Source organism: Micromesistius poutassou (genome assembly GCF_964030765.1).
Source record: "Micromesistius poutassou genome assembly, chromosome: 18".
Classification (NCBI taxonomy): Eukaryota; Metazoa; Chordata; class Actinopteri; order Gadiformes; family Gadidae; genus Micromesistius; species Micromesistius poutassou.
In genome coordinates, this window is record NC_140288.1 from 1003627 (window position 1) to 1020184 (window position 16558).

A 16558-nucleotide genomic window follows, 5' to 3' on the forward strand; every position below is an offset into this window, starting at 1 on the left:
CGACAACGTCCAACGAGAACGCTTGTCAGAAAACTAGCAGAAGAAAGAGCGATGTGATTCTGCACCTCACTGTCGTTACCAACAGGTCAGTCTGAGGTTATTAAAGGGCCTTAATATACTTAACACGAAGGATCCTCAACCCTTTGTTCATATTGCGCTTTTGTAGACACTTCTGCAAAGCACTCACTACAAGGGTAAACAACAAACAACTGTCACCAGAAAAGTCACCTTAAATCAAAAGCAAACAAAAAAATTAATAAGAAAAGATATGCCCTTTTGAAACACATTTTCAAGGAAACACTCAACAGTGTATTTGCTGAACCGTATTTCAGAATGAAAACGTCCAAGAGTCGGCAGTATCACTTAGGGAACATCCTTCAGTAGGTGAAAGATGTTTGAGTGGTTGTCATTCAGACGACCTTGTTACCAAACAACTTCCTGTCTGCGGGAGCGGAACTACCCCTCCTTAACCCCAAGTTGCAATATGACAGATAACAAATATATTGTTATCCAAAGGCTCTCCGCGCTCTAACTAAGTCTTGCCATTTCTTTGTTTTTCCTGCGTGTGTGTGTGCGTGTTTGTGTGCGTGCGCGCGCGTGTATAAAGGATTCACGACCATGTGTGTGTACGCTGTGTACACACAATCCGTGATTCTGAGACCCCTAGTTCACTGAATCCCGCTCATTAGCTGTGACAGAAGCGATCAGACGAACAGATGGACTGCGAGATAAATACCCAAGGACAGACGCTTTGACGGCGCGCAGACAGTCACCCCCGCCACCACACTGGGAGACCAACCAACACCCAAACGCTGCTAAACGGTTTGTGGTGGCTGATATAATCACCCTCCTCCCCCCCCCTCACTCAACCCCCCCCTGCTGGTTTGCAGAGGGAGGGGGAGGGAGGGGGAGGGGGGGGGGGGGTTCTCAGCGACTTCAAAAACGGGAACCGGGAGTTCCTTAGAGACCTGTAGGAATCACACACTAATAACAGAAATGACTGAACTATTTTGGGCGATTCATCATCCGGGGTTCAGAATAATGCGCTGGTGTTTGTGTCTCTGCGTGCTCTCGCGTTGGGCTGCTCCCCTCGCAACGCTGCACAACGGGCCGTGATTACATCGTCAGGCTCCGCGCCGCTCGCGCGCGGCGCCTATAAAGGGTGACACTTGGGTGCGCACTTCGCTGTCAGTCATTTATATTGGATCAGTGGTTAATGTGTTTGTTGACAGCTCCTGTGCCTGAACCCTTTCTAATAGCCGCTTCCCCCTGTGGCTCTTTAATACAGTCTGCCAACCTTGCCCCACATTACGTTATATTAAATCCTCCTCCTATCCTGTCCCTCCTCCCTGCTCCTCCTCCCTGCTCCTCCTCCTCCCCCCCTGCTCCTCCCTGCAGCACCTCCCTGCTCCTCCTCCTGCTCCTCCCCCCCCCCTGCTCCTCCCTACTCCTCCCCCCTGCTCCTCCTCCCTGCTCCTCCTCCCCCCCCCCGCTCCTCCCTGCTCCTCCTCCCTGCTCCTCCTCCCTGCTCCTCCTCCCTGCGCCTCCTTCCATTATCCTCCTCCCTTGCAGTGTTCCTCTGCACCTCCTCCTCAGGGAGGCCCGCCCCCCACTTGTCTGAGATGGTTAAGTTAAGGCGTTGGGTCTGAGATGGTTAAGTTAAGGCGTTGGGTCTGAGATGGTTAAGTTAAGGCGTTGGGTCTGAGATGGTTAAGTTAAGGCGTTGGGTCTGAGATGGTTAAGTTAAGGTGTTGGGCCTTAGATTAAGTTAAGGTTTTGGGTTCTAGATTGTTAAGTTATGGTATTAGATTAGAGATGGTTGAGTTAAGGTATTGCTGCAGAGATGCGTTAGGATTGGGCGGTTGCGGTCGGGTCAGAGATCTCAGCAGCAATACTGGACTCTAAAGAATCGCTTGGCCGGTTCCTCCGCTGTCGCCTCAGAATTGTATTTTCAATGTAATTTTCACGTATGACTGCGACTGTGACCCACAGTGAATGAGTCGGCCATAGGTGAGGCATCACGCGGCCACAGCCACTCTCTCACTTTTCCAACAATGATTTGTGCGCCTTTTTTTACCACAAACTGCACCTTAAAAAATCGAGTAGGAGGTAGAAACTCAATCTACGGGCAAAAGTGTCCGTACCAAGCGAGACGAGAGGAGAAGCGTAGAGCTCACCTTTGATAAACTTGTCCTCATCTTCTGATAAATGTTTTAGTTCCATCTTCTCCGAGCAGGACCCCTGCTGGCACACGCGACACCTGTAAGACCAGCACAACGCAAAAGCACCTCGGTGTTAATGAAGTGCATCAACACAGACTACATATCCTATACTTATCTATGTTACATTTCCATTTAGGGAATTTAGCAGACACTTTTATCCAAAGCGACTTACGATAAGTACATTTGTTAGGTTAACCTAACATTCCCTGTATACAAAAACATAGCTCGGATAAGATGCGACACGATGTTAAGTACTGTTTTTAAGTGCCAGGACGAACAACGGTAAGATGAGTGGGGTGAGAGGGCCTAAGAGGGTGGGGGGGGGGGGGGGGGGGGGGGGGGGTGGGGGAAGGGAGTGAGGCTATGCAGAGTCCAGGTGAACTCTGAGCAGGGTGAGTCTTGGGTCTCTTGTCGCTGGTGAGCGACTCAGAGTTGTGAGTTGGGACTTTCTCTTTTCTCTTAGTGACGGTGGTCCATACATTCAGGGGACTCCAGGGTGGAACCTCTTCTGTGTTGGCCCGTCAGAGCCCCCCCCCCCGGTGTGTGCCGTCCTGTTCCACCGTGATCCGTGTACTGTGAGTGTGTGTGTGTGTGTTTACCGAGCCACACACTGCTCCCGCGCCCCCCCGGGCCGCCCCTGCGTCTCCGCGGCCGGAACAAACCAGACGCTTCCCTCGTAGTAGTGATGGCTCAGGAAGGTCCTCACCCCTGGAAGAAGAACACACACACACACACACACACACACACTGTCTGCGTCACTGCCCCCGCGGTACCACCGTCGGACCGTCAGGACCAGACCAGAGCCGCCCTGGTCTGGTCCTGACAGTACCACCGTCGTACCGTTAGGATCATACCAGGGCGGCTCTGGGGCTCTGCGGGCAGAGAGCGTCTTACAGGAAGGGCCGTACAGCGCCTCCAGAAAACGCTTTTTCCTCGCGTCTCCACCGACGCGCTGACCCTTTGACCTTTGACCCCTGGTGGTGAACTACGGTTCAGGCACCCACACACACACACACACACACACACACACACACACACACACACACACACACACACACACACACACACACACACACACACACACACACACACACACACACACACACACAACACAGACAGACAGGCAGACAGAAAAACATACACAAACACACTCGCACTCGCACTCAAAGAGAGACACACACACACACATGGACAGACAGAAAGACACAAACACACAGAAACTCACACACACACACACACACACACACACACAAAGACACACACAAACAACGCGCTGACCCTTTGACCTTTGACCCCTGGTGGTGAACTACGGTTCAGGCCGCTCGATTTAAAAAAAAACTAAATCCTAAGAGCCGAGGCTCACCTGCCAGGTCGTATCTCAGCGGGCCCATCCATCGGTTCCTCTCGCTGTTGGCCAGCACGTCGCCATAGAAACCGTAGCCGAGCAGGGAGACGGAGTATCTCAGGAAGGTGTTGTCGCTGTGGACGGAGCAGACGTCCACGGGCTGGGAGTCTCCTGCAGGGGGGGGGGGGGGGCGCCGTCAGAGAGACCAATCAGACACTGGATGGCAGTGTCCTCACACTCCCCAGTGGGCTGGGATACCGCGCGTGTGTGTGTGTGTGTGTGTGTGTGTGTGTGTGAACGTGTGTGTGTGTGTGTATGTGTGTGTGAACGTGTGTGTGTGTGTGCGTGTGCGTGTGTGTGCGCGCGCGCGCGTGTGTGTGTGTGTGTGTGTGTGTGTGTGTGAACGTGTGTGTGTGTGTATGTGTGTGTGTGTGTGTGTGTGTGTGAACGTGTGTGTGTGTGTGAACGTGTGTGTGTGTGTGTGTGTGTGTAATGTCTTTGTGTGTAAAGTGTCTAGGTGTTAAGTTGCTGTGTTTGTGTCTGTGCGTGTGTGTATGTGTATTAAATGTGTGTGTGTGTGGTGCGCTAGACCCTTTTAATGACGATATGAGGACCACACCATCACCAAAAACCAGAAGACAGTTCCTGTGTACTAACAGAGGAGTTTGTTCAACCACGTGGTCATTTAGCTGATGCTTGAATCCAGAGGGATCCACAGAGAACGCATGTCATTAAGGAGAAGATAGGGGTGATGACTAGTGATGGATTTCATGATTCGTTTGCTTGAATCAGTTTGCATCGGTCAGTTCGCCAAGAAGAACCGTTCGAATCGTTCGTCCAGTCGCGTTTCCGGTAGCGGTGAATCACGGTTCTCAGCCGAGTCGGTCAGACCAATCAACCAGTGATCAATCAACACAACAATACAACATTAACTAAGTTCCTTTCACCACTAACACGTTCAGTGTCAGTGACGTCAGCCGGGGGGGAGTCGAGTCTCGGGGAACGAACGAGACGAACGCGACGAACTGAAACGGGGGAATCAGGTCGGTTCTTCGGTTCTTGTCAAAGAGTCGTTCATTCAAACTGATCCGCTCGCGAACGACCCATCACCAGTGATGACCATCCTGCTCGAGGACGTCATACATCGGGGATCGAACCCAGAACCCTTTTTGGCTGGGAGTCAGAACGCCCCGTGACTCACCCAGGATGATGTGCAGGGCAGAGGTCACTGGGTCGTTGGTGCCCGTGGTGCTGTAGCAGATGCAGTCGGTGGAGCCTACGATAAACACATTTTAAAAGGGTTGGGGTTAGAGAGAAAGACCTTCAAAGACCTTCAAAGACGTCTCTCCTCGTGTCCATTCCATTCAAAGTAAAGCGACAGGCCGGGGGTTTAGTTTGACCGGGTCAAACACCGCGTGCTTCAGAGTCTGAAGCTCTGGATGCTTCTGCGATTTCTCTCCTTTCTTTATTTTTTTTTTATGGCGGAGGACGAGGATGAGCGGTGGAAAACAAACAGCGCTTTTGTTTTGAGAGTTTTCCATTTGTCCTGACGTCTTCCCCCGGGGGTGTGTGTGGTGACCCCCCCCCCCCCTCCGTCCAGACTGAGTCGTGTGAAGCGTGTCGTTTCCTCTGAGCTGTTGAGCCAGTGGCTCAGCGAGGCGAGGGACCCCTCACCGTCACACGCCGTCGTTTGAATAAATAAACGTTTGGCGGACGTGATGCTGGCGGGGGGGGGGGGGGGGGTGGCGAAGGCGATTGTCGACGGGGGGCGACCGCGGTTGTCGACGGGGGGGGGGGGGGGTCGAACGCGGGAGGGTGGCACCTGGGGTGGCCAATCAGGTTCCAGGGGGGGCTCCGATCCCATCCACCTGAATCGAGGAGGGTTTTTAGAAACCTGTTGTTTTGTGTCGAGGAAAAACGCCGTTCCGGTGTAGACTAGGCTGAGGAACCATGCCCCAGGACACCGCAACGCAAGTCACATTCTCTTACTTCCTATCAGCTGTGTACCCCCAATTAACAGAACGTGACAAGAAGTTACAAGACAAAGTGAGTTATTGTGGAGTATTTCCCAATCACTTCCCAACAAAATAAGCACGTAATGGAAACAGATATTCCTCTACCGGAAGTCCCGCCCTCTCTCTCGCCTCTCTCCTCTAAACCATTGTATCCTAAAGTCCCGCCCTCTCTCCTCTAAACCATTGTATCCTAAAGTCCCGCCCTCTCTCCTCTAAACCATTGTATCCTAAAGTCCCGCCCTCTCTCCTCTAAACCATTGTATCCTAAAGTCCCGCCCTCTCACCTCTAAACCATTGTATCCTAAAGTCCCGCCCTCTCTCCTCTAAACCATTGTATCCCAAAGTCCCGCCCTCTCTCCTCTAAACCATTGTATCCTAAAGTCCCGCCCTCTCACCTCTAAACCATTGTATCCTAAAGTCCCGCCCTCTCACCGTCCAAACCCATGTCACTTAAAGTCCCGCCCTCTCTCTAGCCAATAACGTCCTCTAGCGAATCCCGCTCAACACCTTCAGCCGTGAACGAATCACCTGGGAACAAATCAGTATGGGCCGACGACGGCCACAACAGAGAGAGAGAAAAAAAGGGTAAAATTGTCCAACTTATCCACAACACAACGTGAGCGAGCGGAAGAGCGGTTGTGTCCGTGTGTCTGTGGGACGGCCTCCATTATCGCTGTCCTCCTCCCAGGTGAGCGAACAACAGCGGGCGGCAGGGGGGGGGTTCTCTGGGCCCCCCCTCCAGGCCGCCTGTGAGTGTGTGTGTGTGTGTGAGTGATCTCGCTGAGCGGTCTGAAGAGCGTGTCTCTCTGAATGCACGTCTCCGCTCCGACTCACATCCACCCGAGTGTGACGGCTCCGTGGTGAATGGAGCTGGGTCGCTTTCTGAAAGTCAAAACCGAATAGGGAAGGAGGTATTATGTGTCTTTTCTTTTTCGGTGTTTCATCTCCTAAAAGGAGGAAAACAAATCTCTAAGGTATAAACTAAAGTATAGGTAGATATTAATCCATCTGTCCATCCTACTATTATCTATCTCTCTCCTTGGCCTCTCTATCTCTCTCCTCAACCTCCCTCTCTCTCCTCAGTCGCTCTCTCTCTCTCTCTCTCTCTCTCTCGCTTTCCTCAGCCTTTCTATCTCTCTCAATCATCTCTCCATCTCGCTCTGGAGAGAGAGAGAGAGAGAGAGATGAGAGATGAGAGGGGGATGGAGAGAGAGATGGAGAGAGAGATGAGAGGGGGATGGAGATGGAGAAAGAGAAGAGAGAGGTGTCATGTAAGCAAAGCATTCAACTGAACTTGCTCTCTGATCCTTCCTTATGTTTCTCCACCAGTGAGAAGTGTTGCATTCACACACCTGTCGACCAATCCTGAACCAATCAGTGGAAAGCTGCCCTAATTGAGCGGAGATGAGAGGGAGCGGTGTAAATTCTAAATTGGCTCAAACAGAGGCAGGTCACGGACGGGTGGTTTGGCATTTCGAACAAATTACACTTCTATTAAAGCTCTTAAATGAGTAGTTTGAAACAGACGTAGCCGACTGATTTGTGGACCGTGTTGTTACGGTAGTTTCTTTGAGGAGTGAAAGCGCGACTGTTGGTCGGTGCCTGGACGGACGTCGGTGTGTGTGTGTGTTCTAGGTAGACAAGCAGGCGGTGTGAGTGTAGCCGGGCGCCCTTGTTTACCTTCCTGTGCGGTCTACTAACTGTTTAAACTACAGGGTTCAGGGATTAGCGTCGCGGAGAACAAACCAAACACTCTCGGGAGATAAAAGGCTGCTGTGTATGGAATCTGAAATTTCAGATTCAGAGGGCAGCTGTGGCTTACATTACAATATAAAATGATACAATGAACAGGTAAATAACTGTCAGTCAAGCTTTGTTGCGGGGAGTGCATTTCTGTGGACGTAACCTGAAAGAGAAAACTACTGCTACTACTATGTCAATACTATTGCTACCGCTACTGCTGCTACTACTACTACTACTACTACTACTACTACTACTACTACTACTACTACTACTCAGACTACTACTACTACTACTACTCAGACTACTACTACTACTACTACACCTACTACTACTACACCTACTACTACTACTATGTCAATACTGCTACTACTATTCTACTACTACTGCTACTGCAGCTGCTACTACTATACTATGTCAATACTACTACTACTACTACACCTACTACTCCTACTCCTACTCCTACTCCTCCTACTACTACTACTACTACTACACGCAAGACAGTGTTCTTACTGTGACTCTGCGATACTATTGTGACCTTTATCCATGCATAAAGTATAAAGTATAAATCTAAATGTATCATTATTGTCATTGTCTCGGGCCAATCGCGTTGCCTGCTTTCCCGTTACCGTGGCGACCCCTACCTGCGGGGATGATGCCGATGCGCAGAGAGCAGGGCGCCAGCGGGGCGTCGGGGCGGTCCTGGTCCACGCCGCGGGCCACCTGGGTCCCGGAGACCAGACCGTGGAGGACCTCACTGAACATCCCGTCTCCCCCCACACACACCACGCTGAGGACCAGAGAGAGGACAGCTCAACACACACACACACACACACACACCACGCTGAGGACCAGAGAGAGGACCTCAACACACACACACACACACACACCACGCTGAGGACCAGAGAGAGGACAGCTCAACACACACACACACACACACACACCACCCTGAGGACCAGAGAGAGGACAGCTCAACACACACACACACACACACACCACGCTGAGGACCAGAGAGAGGACAGCTCAACACACACACACACACACACACACCACGCTGAGGACCAGAGAGAGGACAGCTCAACACACACACACACACACCACGCTGAGGACCAGAGAGAGGACAGCTCAACACACACACACACACACACACCACGCTGAGGACCAGAGAGAGGACGCCTCAACACACACACACACACACACACACACACAGCACCTCAACACACACACACACACACACACACACACACACACACACTGCCTCAACACACACACAAACACACAGCACCTCAACACACACACAAACACACACCACCTCAACACACACACACCACCCCGACAGACAGGGAGACCCTCCATCCAAAAGGTCCTTCACACACACACACACACACACACACGGTACACCCACAGACACACAGACACACAGACACAGACACACACACACACACACACAGGAGGAGAAAGATGACTCACCCGTCGTACTTGTCCAGATTGCCGCGCTGCTCTCTCAAGTGGTCGCGGGCGTGATTGGCGCGCTCCGTAACTATGGACACAGATTGGATGTCAAGGATGAGGCGTGGGGCGGGAGGAGAGTGACGCTCAGAGGGCTGAACCCGACCGCTGAGCTTTGATTGGGATCGGAGACGCTTGACCGGGAGGACAGACCAGCGCTCCTGAGAGACAGCAGTAACAGATACCTCTGTGGCGCTGGCCTGCTCAGAGAGTGCAGCCGCACCGAGATGTGATGGTTTAATCATATCCCAGGTGGGGAAGGCCCTCCGTACCACACAGTGTGTACACCGGCTACTGGTACACCAGCTACTGGTACACCAGCTACTGGTACACCAGCCACTAGTGCACCAGTCATTAGTGCACCAACCACTAGTGCACCAGCAACTAGTACACCAGGCACTGGTCTGTATGTAAACCAGTTACTGGTCTATATGTAAAGGGTTCTGGTTCTGGTTATATGCGGTTCTGGTTCTGGTTGGCTGCTGGTCTTTCAAAGAGGGGAAGCTAATTTTCGGCCTACATCATATAAATTGTCAATTTATGTATGTATATATATATATATATATATGTGTGTTAATTATGCTCTATGCTCCTTTTCAAGGAAATGCCCTGTCATACCAACTAGCTGTCTTTTCCACTGACTTGACCAGTGTCCTCTCAATGGCCAGCAGAGCTAGGCTGCTTAAACGGCCTTGGCCGTATTATGGCCGTGTTATGGGTGTAGGACTTGAGCCGCTTTAAACAGGAGAAGCTCCTTTCTACACCTGCAGATGTAGCTCCAATTGTTGCCACTAATGAGAACAGTTTGTAAAGCCGAGGCATTGCACTGTCCAACTCCATGTCTTTAAGGAACACCAAGAAATCACACAGCTTTCCCCTGTCACCCTGCAAGTCCTGATCTGAATACAGGACTCGAAGTTCAGACCTCAGGCTTCCTGAATCAAAGTGATGGCCAACTATCAAAACTATATTAAACTTGAACAAGGAAATGTGGGAATTATGTTAAATTGAAGCAATGAATTGTGTGAATACGTGTATGAAATGTATGATGAAAATTGTTTAGCAATTTCGCCAAGCAAATATCAAGAAATAGGTTGCAGTTCGTCTTTCGACTCGCTTGCAAAATCTGCGATGGGACTGAGGACTGAAGAGAGCTCCGGCGACTTTTTATAAGTCGCCGGTCGACTGACGAGGTCGACTGACGAGTCAGTCGACCTGCGATAAGCAGCTGATTCTGAACGACCTCGTCTTCGAGATGGACGCGTTCTAACGCATTTTTAGTCAATGAACTGTTAACACAACAGTATATATATTTGACCATTTCATTTTGGAAATTTCAGGGGACGCTGAGCTTCCCTTGCAGTCTCAGAGAAATGGCCACAGCCTCCTGGCTGGTGTCGAGGTGTCCCAGAGCGAGACGCTTCACCCTAACTAGTCCTGACGAGCCGGCTGTCGCCCAGCGCGGTCGACTCCACCGTCGGCGTCTGAACGCGTGCGTGTGAGTTTGTGCTCGTGAGTCGCTTTGGATAAAAGCAGTCAGCTGAACGCCCTGCAGGTGGACGTTAATGTGCTGCACGCCGGGCAGAACCAGTGAAGCTGGGTTTGATGGGAGCGCCGCTCTCGTCGTGGGGGTGGGGAGCCGGCCGCGGCCCACCACTCCGCCCACCGCTGCGCCCAGCGGCGCCCCCCTGAATAATAGATCGTGTTTGGATTCCCCCCCGCTGAGTCCCACGAAAACCCAGCGCCCCGATCGCCGCGGCGACGTCGTGAGACAGATGGCGGTAATTTTGTACGCCGAGCCTCGACGACGACGGGACAGGGGGATGATGGCGGTCGTGTGTCGTGTTTCGCAAGGGTGGGGGAGGTGTTGGTGGTGGGGGTCCGACGAGGGTCGCCATGGAGATCCATCTCGCCGCCCGTGGCGTGTCATTAGTTACCCCCGTGTTAATGTGTAAAGCACTAACGCGCTGCGAGGGGGGGAGGGGGGGAGGAGACTCACTGATGACATCGGCGGAGACGCCGGCGCGGGCAAACAGCGGCGCCACTTTGCGGTCGTAAATCCACACGGCGAGCTGCCGGCCCCCGTGGGGGTTAATGAACACCAGCAGGCTGCGTGGTCGATGGCCTGGAGGGAGGGAGAGAGGGAGGGAGGGAGGGAGGGAGGGAGAGAGAGAGAGAGAGAGAGAGAGAGAGAGAGAGAGAGAGAGAGAGAGAGAGAGAGAGAGAGAGAGAGAGAGAGAGAGAGAGAGAGACAGAGAGACAGACAGACAGACAGACAGACAGACAGACAGACAGACAGACAGACAGACAGACAGACAGACAGACAGACAGACAGAGGAGGATTTGTCATCAGAGATTAAGGAAACACGCTACAAATGCAATTATGAAGATTACCTTTAACCTTGAGCTATTTGAGACAACAATTAGCAGGACATCAACAAACCAAACTTGTATATTATATCTAATATATTATTGATAGAGAGAAAGAGAGAGAGATACTCCCTGCTCATCTATCGCTGAATGTTCTGATGGTGAGTGCCCCTATAGTCATTCACTTAGCAGGCCGTCCAAAGCGATGTACAGTGAAATACATGCATTGCACTGTGGACGTTGGGGATCTCAACACAGAACCTTCCGGGCTCGGAGCCCTAACGCCCTAAGCAGTAGATGGTCCTGGATCAAAGGGCCCTTACATGCTCGGGCCCTTCTAGTCTCCATCCTTCAAACTACAGCAAGATGTAACACACTGTGTAATGTCTCTGTACTGTACAATGTAGACACACATCAAAGCAGCCACTTCTTACAAACTGTACAGCTGGATGGTTCCAGTTTGCTCTGGCGGGGGACGCTTGTCTGCATCTCCCTGCATCTGCACATTTTCACCTCCCCCACAACAACCCGTCTCATCTTTTATTCATTCCCCATTTACATTTTTTTTCATTCGCCACGTTTGGGAGCATTACACAGGACAAAAGGTTTGGAGTATTAATGTCGAGGTGTAATAACCCCATAAGTCGATCGGTGTCTTATCTTCTTATCTTCATGTGTGTTCTTCACGTGTTCTTTCATGTGTGCCGCGTTCATTAACGGTCTGAGGTGGAGAGTCGTAATGGGAAACGTGTCATCTCCCATCGCTGTGCGTTCGAGCTACGAAGTCGCAAAAACACGGACGCTCACGCTAGAAACTAGAAACTACTATCATGATTGTAAATGATCTAGTTCTGAAAAAAAGAATCGTCGACAGTTAGTCAACCGAATATACATTGCTGCTATAAGAGAACCCTTCAATAAGAACAAGCGCTGTAAGTATTATCAATGTATCGGCGTACACTCGGTATCGGCTGATACTTAAGTTCAGGATTCGGAATCGGTATCGGAAAGGAAAAAAATGGTAAAATCAGAACATGTTCTCATCCTTGGGCGGGGACGGGCCAACGTACTGAGCAAGGCCAGGTTCTGCTGGACGGCTGTGATCCACTGCTGCTGGAGGCCCCGGTCGGGGCAGCGGAACGTGACGTCGCGGCTCAGCCAGCGGTGCCGCGCCGACCGCCTGACGTAGCACACTGGAACACAGGAGAACAGGAACGAGAGGTGAACACCTGACAGAGGTGAGGTGGCTGTGAGTCACCTGTAATCAGTGACCGCCCGACGTAGCACGCTGGAACACACGGGGAAACGGGTGGAAGAGGTGAAGACCAGGCGGAGTCACCTGTAATCAGTCAGCGGGTGGTGTTGGTGATTCAGCAACGAGTGGGCAGCGGAATGTCAACAAAGACCGTGTCATAGATGTAGAGCTGTACGATTCATTAACAGATTAACCACTCGGACGTCAGTGACTTTCATTTAACATTTTTGTTGTGTACTTTAAAGACGTATTGTGTAAGACTGAGCCCAACCCTCCCCGTTGGCAGGCAGGAGACTTTCAGGGGTTAAAACAAAATCAATGACCGAGTTCTGTCCGAGCTGACTGGCTGTGCAGCTTGTGTGAGACGTGAACTAGCGTAGCTCGGCCGGCTGGGCTGCGTGAGTGGGATGGGTCGGAGGGGTTAACGGCGAGTGTCAGACGTGTGTATCAGAGGCTGAGGAGGAGGAGTGTCAGATCAGATGTGTGTATTTAAGACGGGAGTATCGGGGTATGATGTCGGAACATTGCCGCGCCCTTCTCTGTGTTTTTCATCTGAGGTCACGACGCTTGATGAACGACCTGCAGCGGAGACGGGAGCGGCGGCGATGGGGCTTTCCGCTCTGCGCCGGATAGCGCGGGCGTTGGGGCGATGTTGACGTTTGGGGCGTGATCGATGGGGACGCCAGCGGAGAACGCCGTCTAGACTCTCAGATCACGGTGAGGACGCTCTGAAGTCTTGAGATATGGAGATGGGTAGCTAACTGTTGGTGGAACGGAAAGTCAACAACGTTGACAAATGGTGTTGTAGTTGTTCTGTCTGTCACAGGCTCATTCTGGCTCACAAATCACACCTCTGCATCAAACGCCCCCCAGTCCTTTCTGTTTCCCCACCGGGTTCGAGGGAGTTTCCTCCTCATCCTCGCGGTGAGGATGGTTCAGAGTGAGGTCGTAAGCGCTCCAGCACGTCTATCCTGGGTGCTTTTGGATCTGCCGGCCACGACTGACCGGTGGCACTGCTGGGACAACACTCCCGGCGTTCGTTTATCCCTCCCCTCTGACGTAGGACCTTAATTAAACCTCTGGTCTGGGGCCAGCGTCTCTTGAGCGTGACGGCCAATCAGAGCCACTCTGAGCGACGTGGAGCCCATGAGGTTGATTCACGATGTTGACGGTTTGACGGCGTACCTGTGAAGGCGTAGGGGTGGGGCTTCGTGCGTTGCTTGGCAACCGCCTCGCCCTCTCCGGGCTTGGTGATGGCGGTGTGTGCACCGCCGTCCCCGTCCTGGACCGCCACAATCTCACACACCTGGAGGCCGCGGCACGCCGCTGACGAGAGGCACAACAGGAACGCTGTGATTTATGACCCTGGGAGACGGCTGGAATACCGCTCTGACGCACACACGCACGCACGCACATGCATGAACGCACACACACTCACACATAGACAGAAACACACACACACACACACACACACACACACACTTATGCACACACACATAGAAAGAAACAACCACACACACACACACACACACACACAAACCCTAGGATATGGCTTTAATACAACTCTATGATGTACACACCCAAACACACACACACACACACACACACAGACAGAAACACATGCACACACACACAAACCCCAGGAGATGGCTTTAATACAACTCTCTGATGTACACACCCAAACACACGCATACACACGCACTAGACACCTGTACACATAGACACTAACACACACACGTATAACACCTTAAATCGCCCATGCTGCAACAGGCATGCACAGACACACACAAAAAACACACCTGCAGACTTACCATCACGCACACACGCACACACACACACACACACACACACATATAACACACATCCTCAGGCAAACACACACACACACACACACACACACCACAGTAAAACAGTTAAATCGAATGCACAGATATTGTTTCGACATTTGGCCGGTGCAGAGAGCTCTCCTCAGTCGAGGGTACTAACAGAGCTATGCGTCTGTGGGCGCGGGTGTGCCCACCCTGTCTGGCTACCCCCAGACGAAAATACGGCTCTTTGAAACTCGGCGATGGCCGATTGAACGGCTGATTTGAGTGTTCACAGTCCTAAACTCCTCATCCATCAGGGAGAGTGCTCGTTGATGCCCTGTGTCTTGGCAGTGCACCGCTCCCCTGCTAGTCAAAACAAACACACCCAGAATCTACAAACGACGCCTGGGGATGGAGAGTCCATGGAATGGAGGATTGATGATCAATACTTTGACGCTCAGCGGTGATCTGAGTGGTAAGGTTGTTCCAAGGTCCTGCGGGGGATTACAGTTGCACAACGTGAGCATTTATGAAAACCCAGCTGAATATAGTTTAGTGTGTTGGTTCTTTGACATTATAGTGTCAATTTAACAATAGCACTTAAAACAAGCCAGCCGCAAAAAAAGAAACACCTTCTTCATTGTTATCCATTGTTACACGGCTCTTCTCAATGCTGTCTCAATGTCCCGACTTCCGGTGGTGAATTATTTTTCAATAATGACCGTTGCTAAGCATACAATGACCGCTGTCGAGGAAAGTGGAGTGATTCACGTCTCTCGTATCACTCCGCAAGCAGTCCGGTAACTCATCAACCCCAGTGGATTTGGTTGCTAAGCGACGTCAACGTCTTGGGTGGACTGTTTCTCTGCTGATCAACGCTACGAACGGTAATTGTAAGAAGACACACCGTGTGAAGTTATTTTTTTGTTTTGGCAAGTAGCCGTGTAATAAGCGGGATAATGTATAGAACGTCGCAGATCATTATCTAAAATAAGCCCCTTCGGGGGCTTATTTCCCGATAATGACCGGCGGTCTATACATTATCCCTTACTTATTAGAGGATCTAGTATCCTGACCAATCAGAATACTTAATTCTGGTTGTTCAATCAGTGCGGTAAGTGGCCCCATGCCATGAATCATAGCTTGCTGCCTTTGAAATCACACGTGTTTTTGCTTAGCCCACCTGTGGTGCCACCCACGTATCTTCTGCTGCGCAGACGGTTGTGGGGCAGAATAGCCCAAAAGGCATGCTGGCTACCATACTGCTAACTCCAGTATGGCAGTACACAGCATCCTTTGGTATTGTTGGCACACTGCATTTTCCCATACGTTGCATTGGGACATGCTGAATCCTTTCCTGGCGTACTGAATGGTATGGCAGCATGGGGCATTGGAACGCAGGCTCTTCTCACTGGGGTTCACCGGGGGGACTAACTCAGGTGTCAACGCTCATAACACTAACGATGAGTCCTTTAATGTAGCAGGGAACAGATAGGAGACTCAACACTAGTGAGATAACTCAAAGAACATCAAAGCGGCCCAGCCATAATTGGCGTTAGGCACCCTCACCCGTGTTTGCCCTGTGATGATGGCTCAGTGATGAGGCTCCATCGGCCCGTCGTTGGAGAGTGTTGATAATGTTGTCACTGCAGTCCCACTCCGTCTTCATGAAGTGATTTTATAAAACACACCGGCCCGTTGACGGCTCCGAGCCTCCGACATCATAAAAAACACCAGGACAGCAGAACGGAGCCTCTTTGAACGTGTGAGTTCAGAAGCAGATAGCTACTCTGACGCACAAACACACACACACACACACACACACCCACACACACACAGAGGTTGTGTAACAACATGACAGACTGACGCAGCGTGATTCAAACGCACGCCGCCGACGACGACAGATGCGGCGGTAAAGCGAGGGCACATGAGACGCCGGGAATAAAAGAGAGGAACTTTCCTCAAACATTCCCCGCTCTCTTCCCCCGGAAAAAACGACAGGCAGCCTTCAAGGTGAGACGGAGAGCGAGGCTTCGGGGGCGTCTGGCGCGCTGGAGGGAGAATTCATTCAAGGAGAATGTGTTCGGCGCGGGGCGCGCGCGCGGCGCAGCGGGATAATGTTATGGCTATTAATATTCTCTTTTTGACAAATGGAGAGTTGAGTTAGCGCTTGGCGGGAGACGGATTTGTGGAGGGAGTGCGGGAGAAAAGAGCAGTTGTGTTCCTGCATTATTCATGTGTCTGGGTGAAACCTGCCCGCGTGTTGGCAGCCATGATTGCTTTATGAATGCTTC

General features: G+C 51.5%; 1 protein-coding gene across 1 annotated transcript in view; it reads right to left on the reverse strand.

Annotated features, from left to right (window-relative positions):
* Positions 1-16558, reverse strand: part of LOC311363261 (ceramide kinase-like) — a 47228-nt gene that overhangs the window by 21997 nt on the left and 8673 nt on the right. The window contains exons 2-10 of the mRNA XM_084483230.1: positions 13642-13782; positions 12272-12394; positions 10831-10956; positions 8793-8862; positions 7967-8112; positions 4769-4843; positions 3586-3738; positions 2822-2930; positions 2178-2260 (exon numbers count right to left, since the gene is read on the reverse strand). Coding sequence (XP_084339356.1) covers positions 2178-2260; positions 2822-2930; positions 3586-3738; positions 4769-4843; positions 7967-8112; positions 8793-8862; positions 10831-10956; positions 12272-12394; positions 13642-13782 — 1026 coding nt within the window. The remainder of the gene's footprint in view (positions 1-2177; positions 2261-2821; positions 2931-3585; positions 3739-4768; positions 4844-7966; positions 8113-8792; positions 8863-10830; positions 10957-12271; positions 12395-13641; positions 13783-16558) is intronic.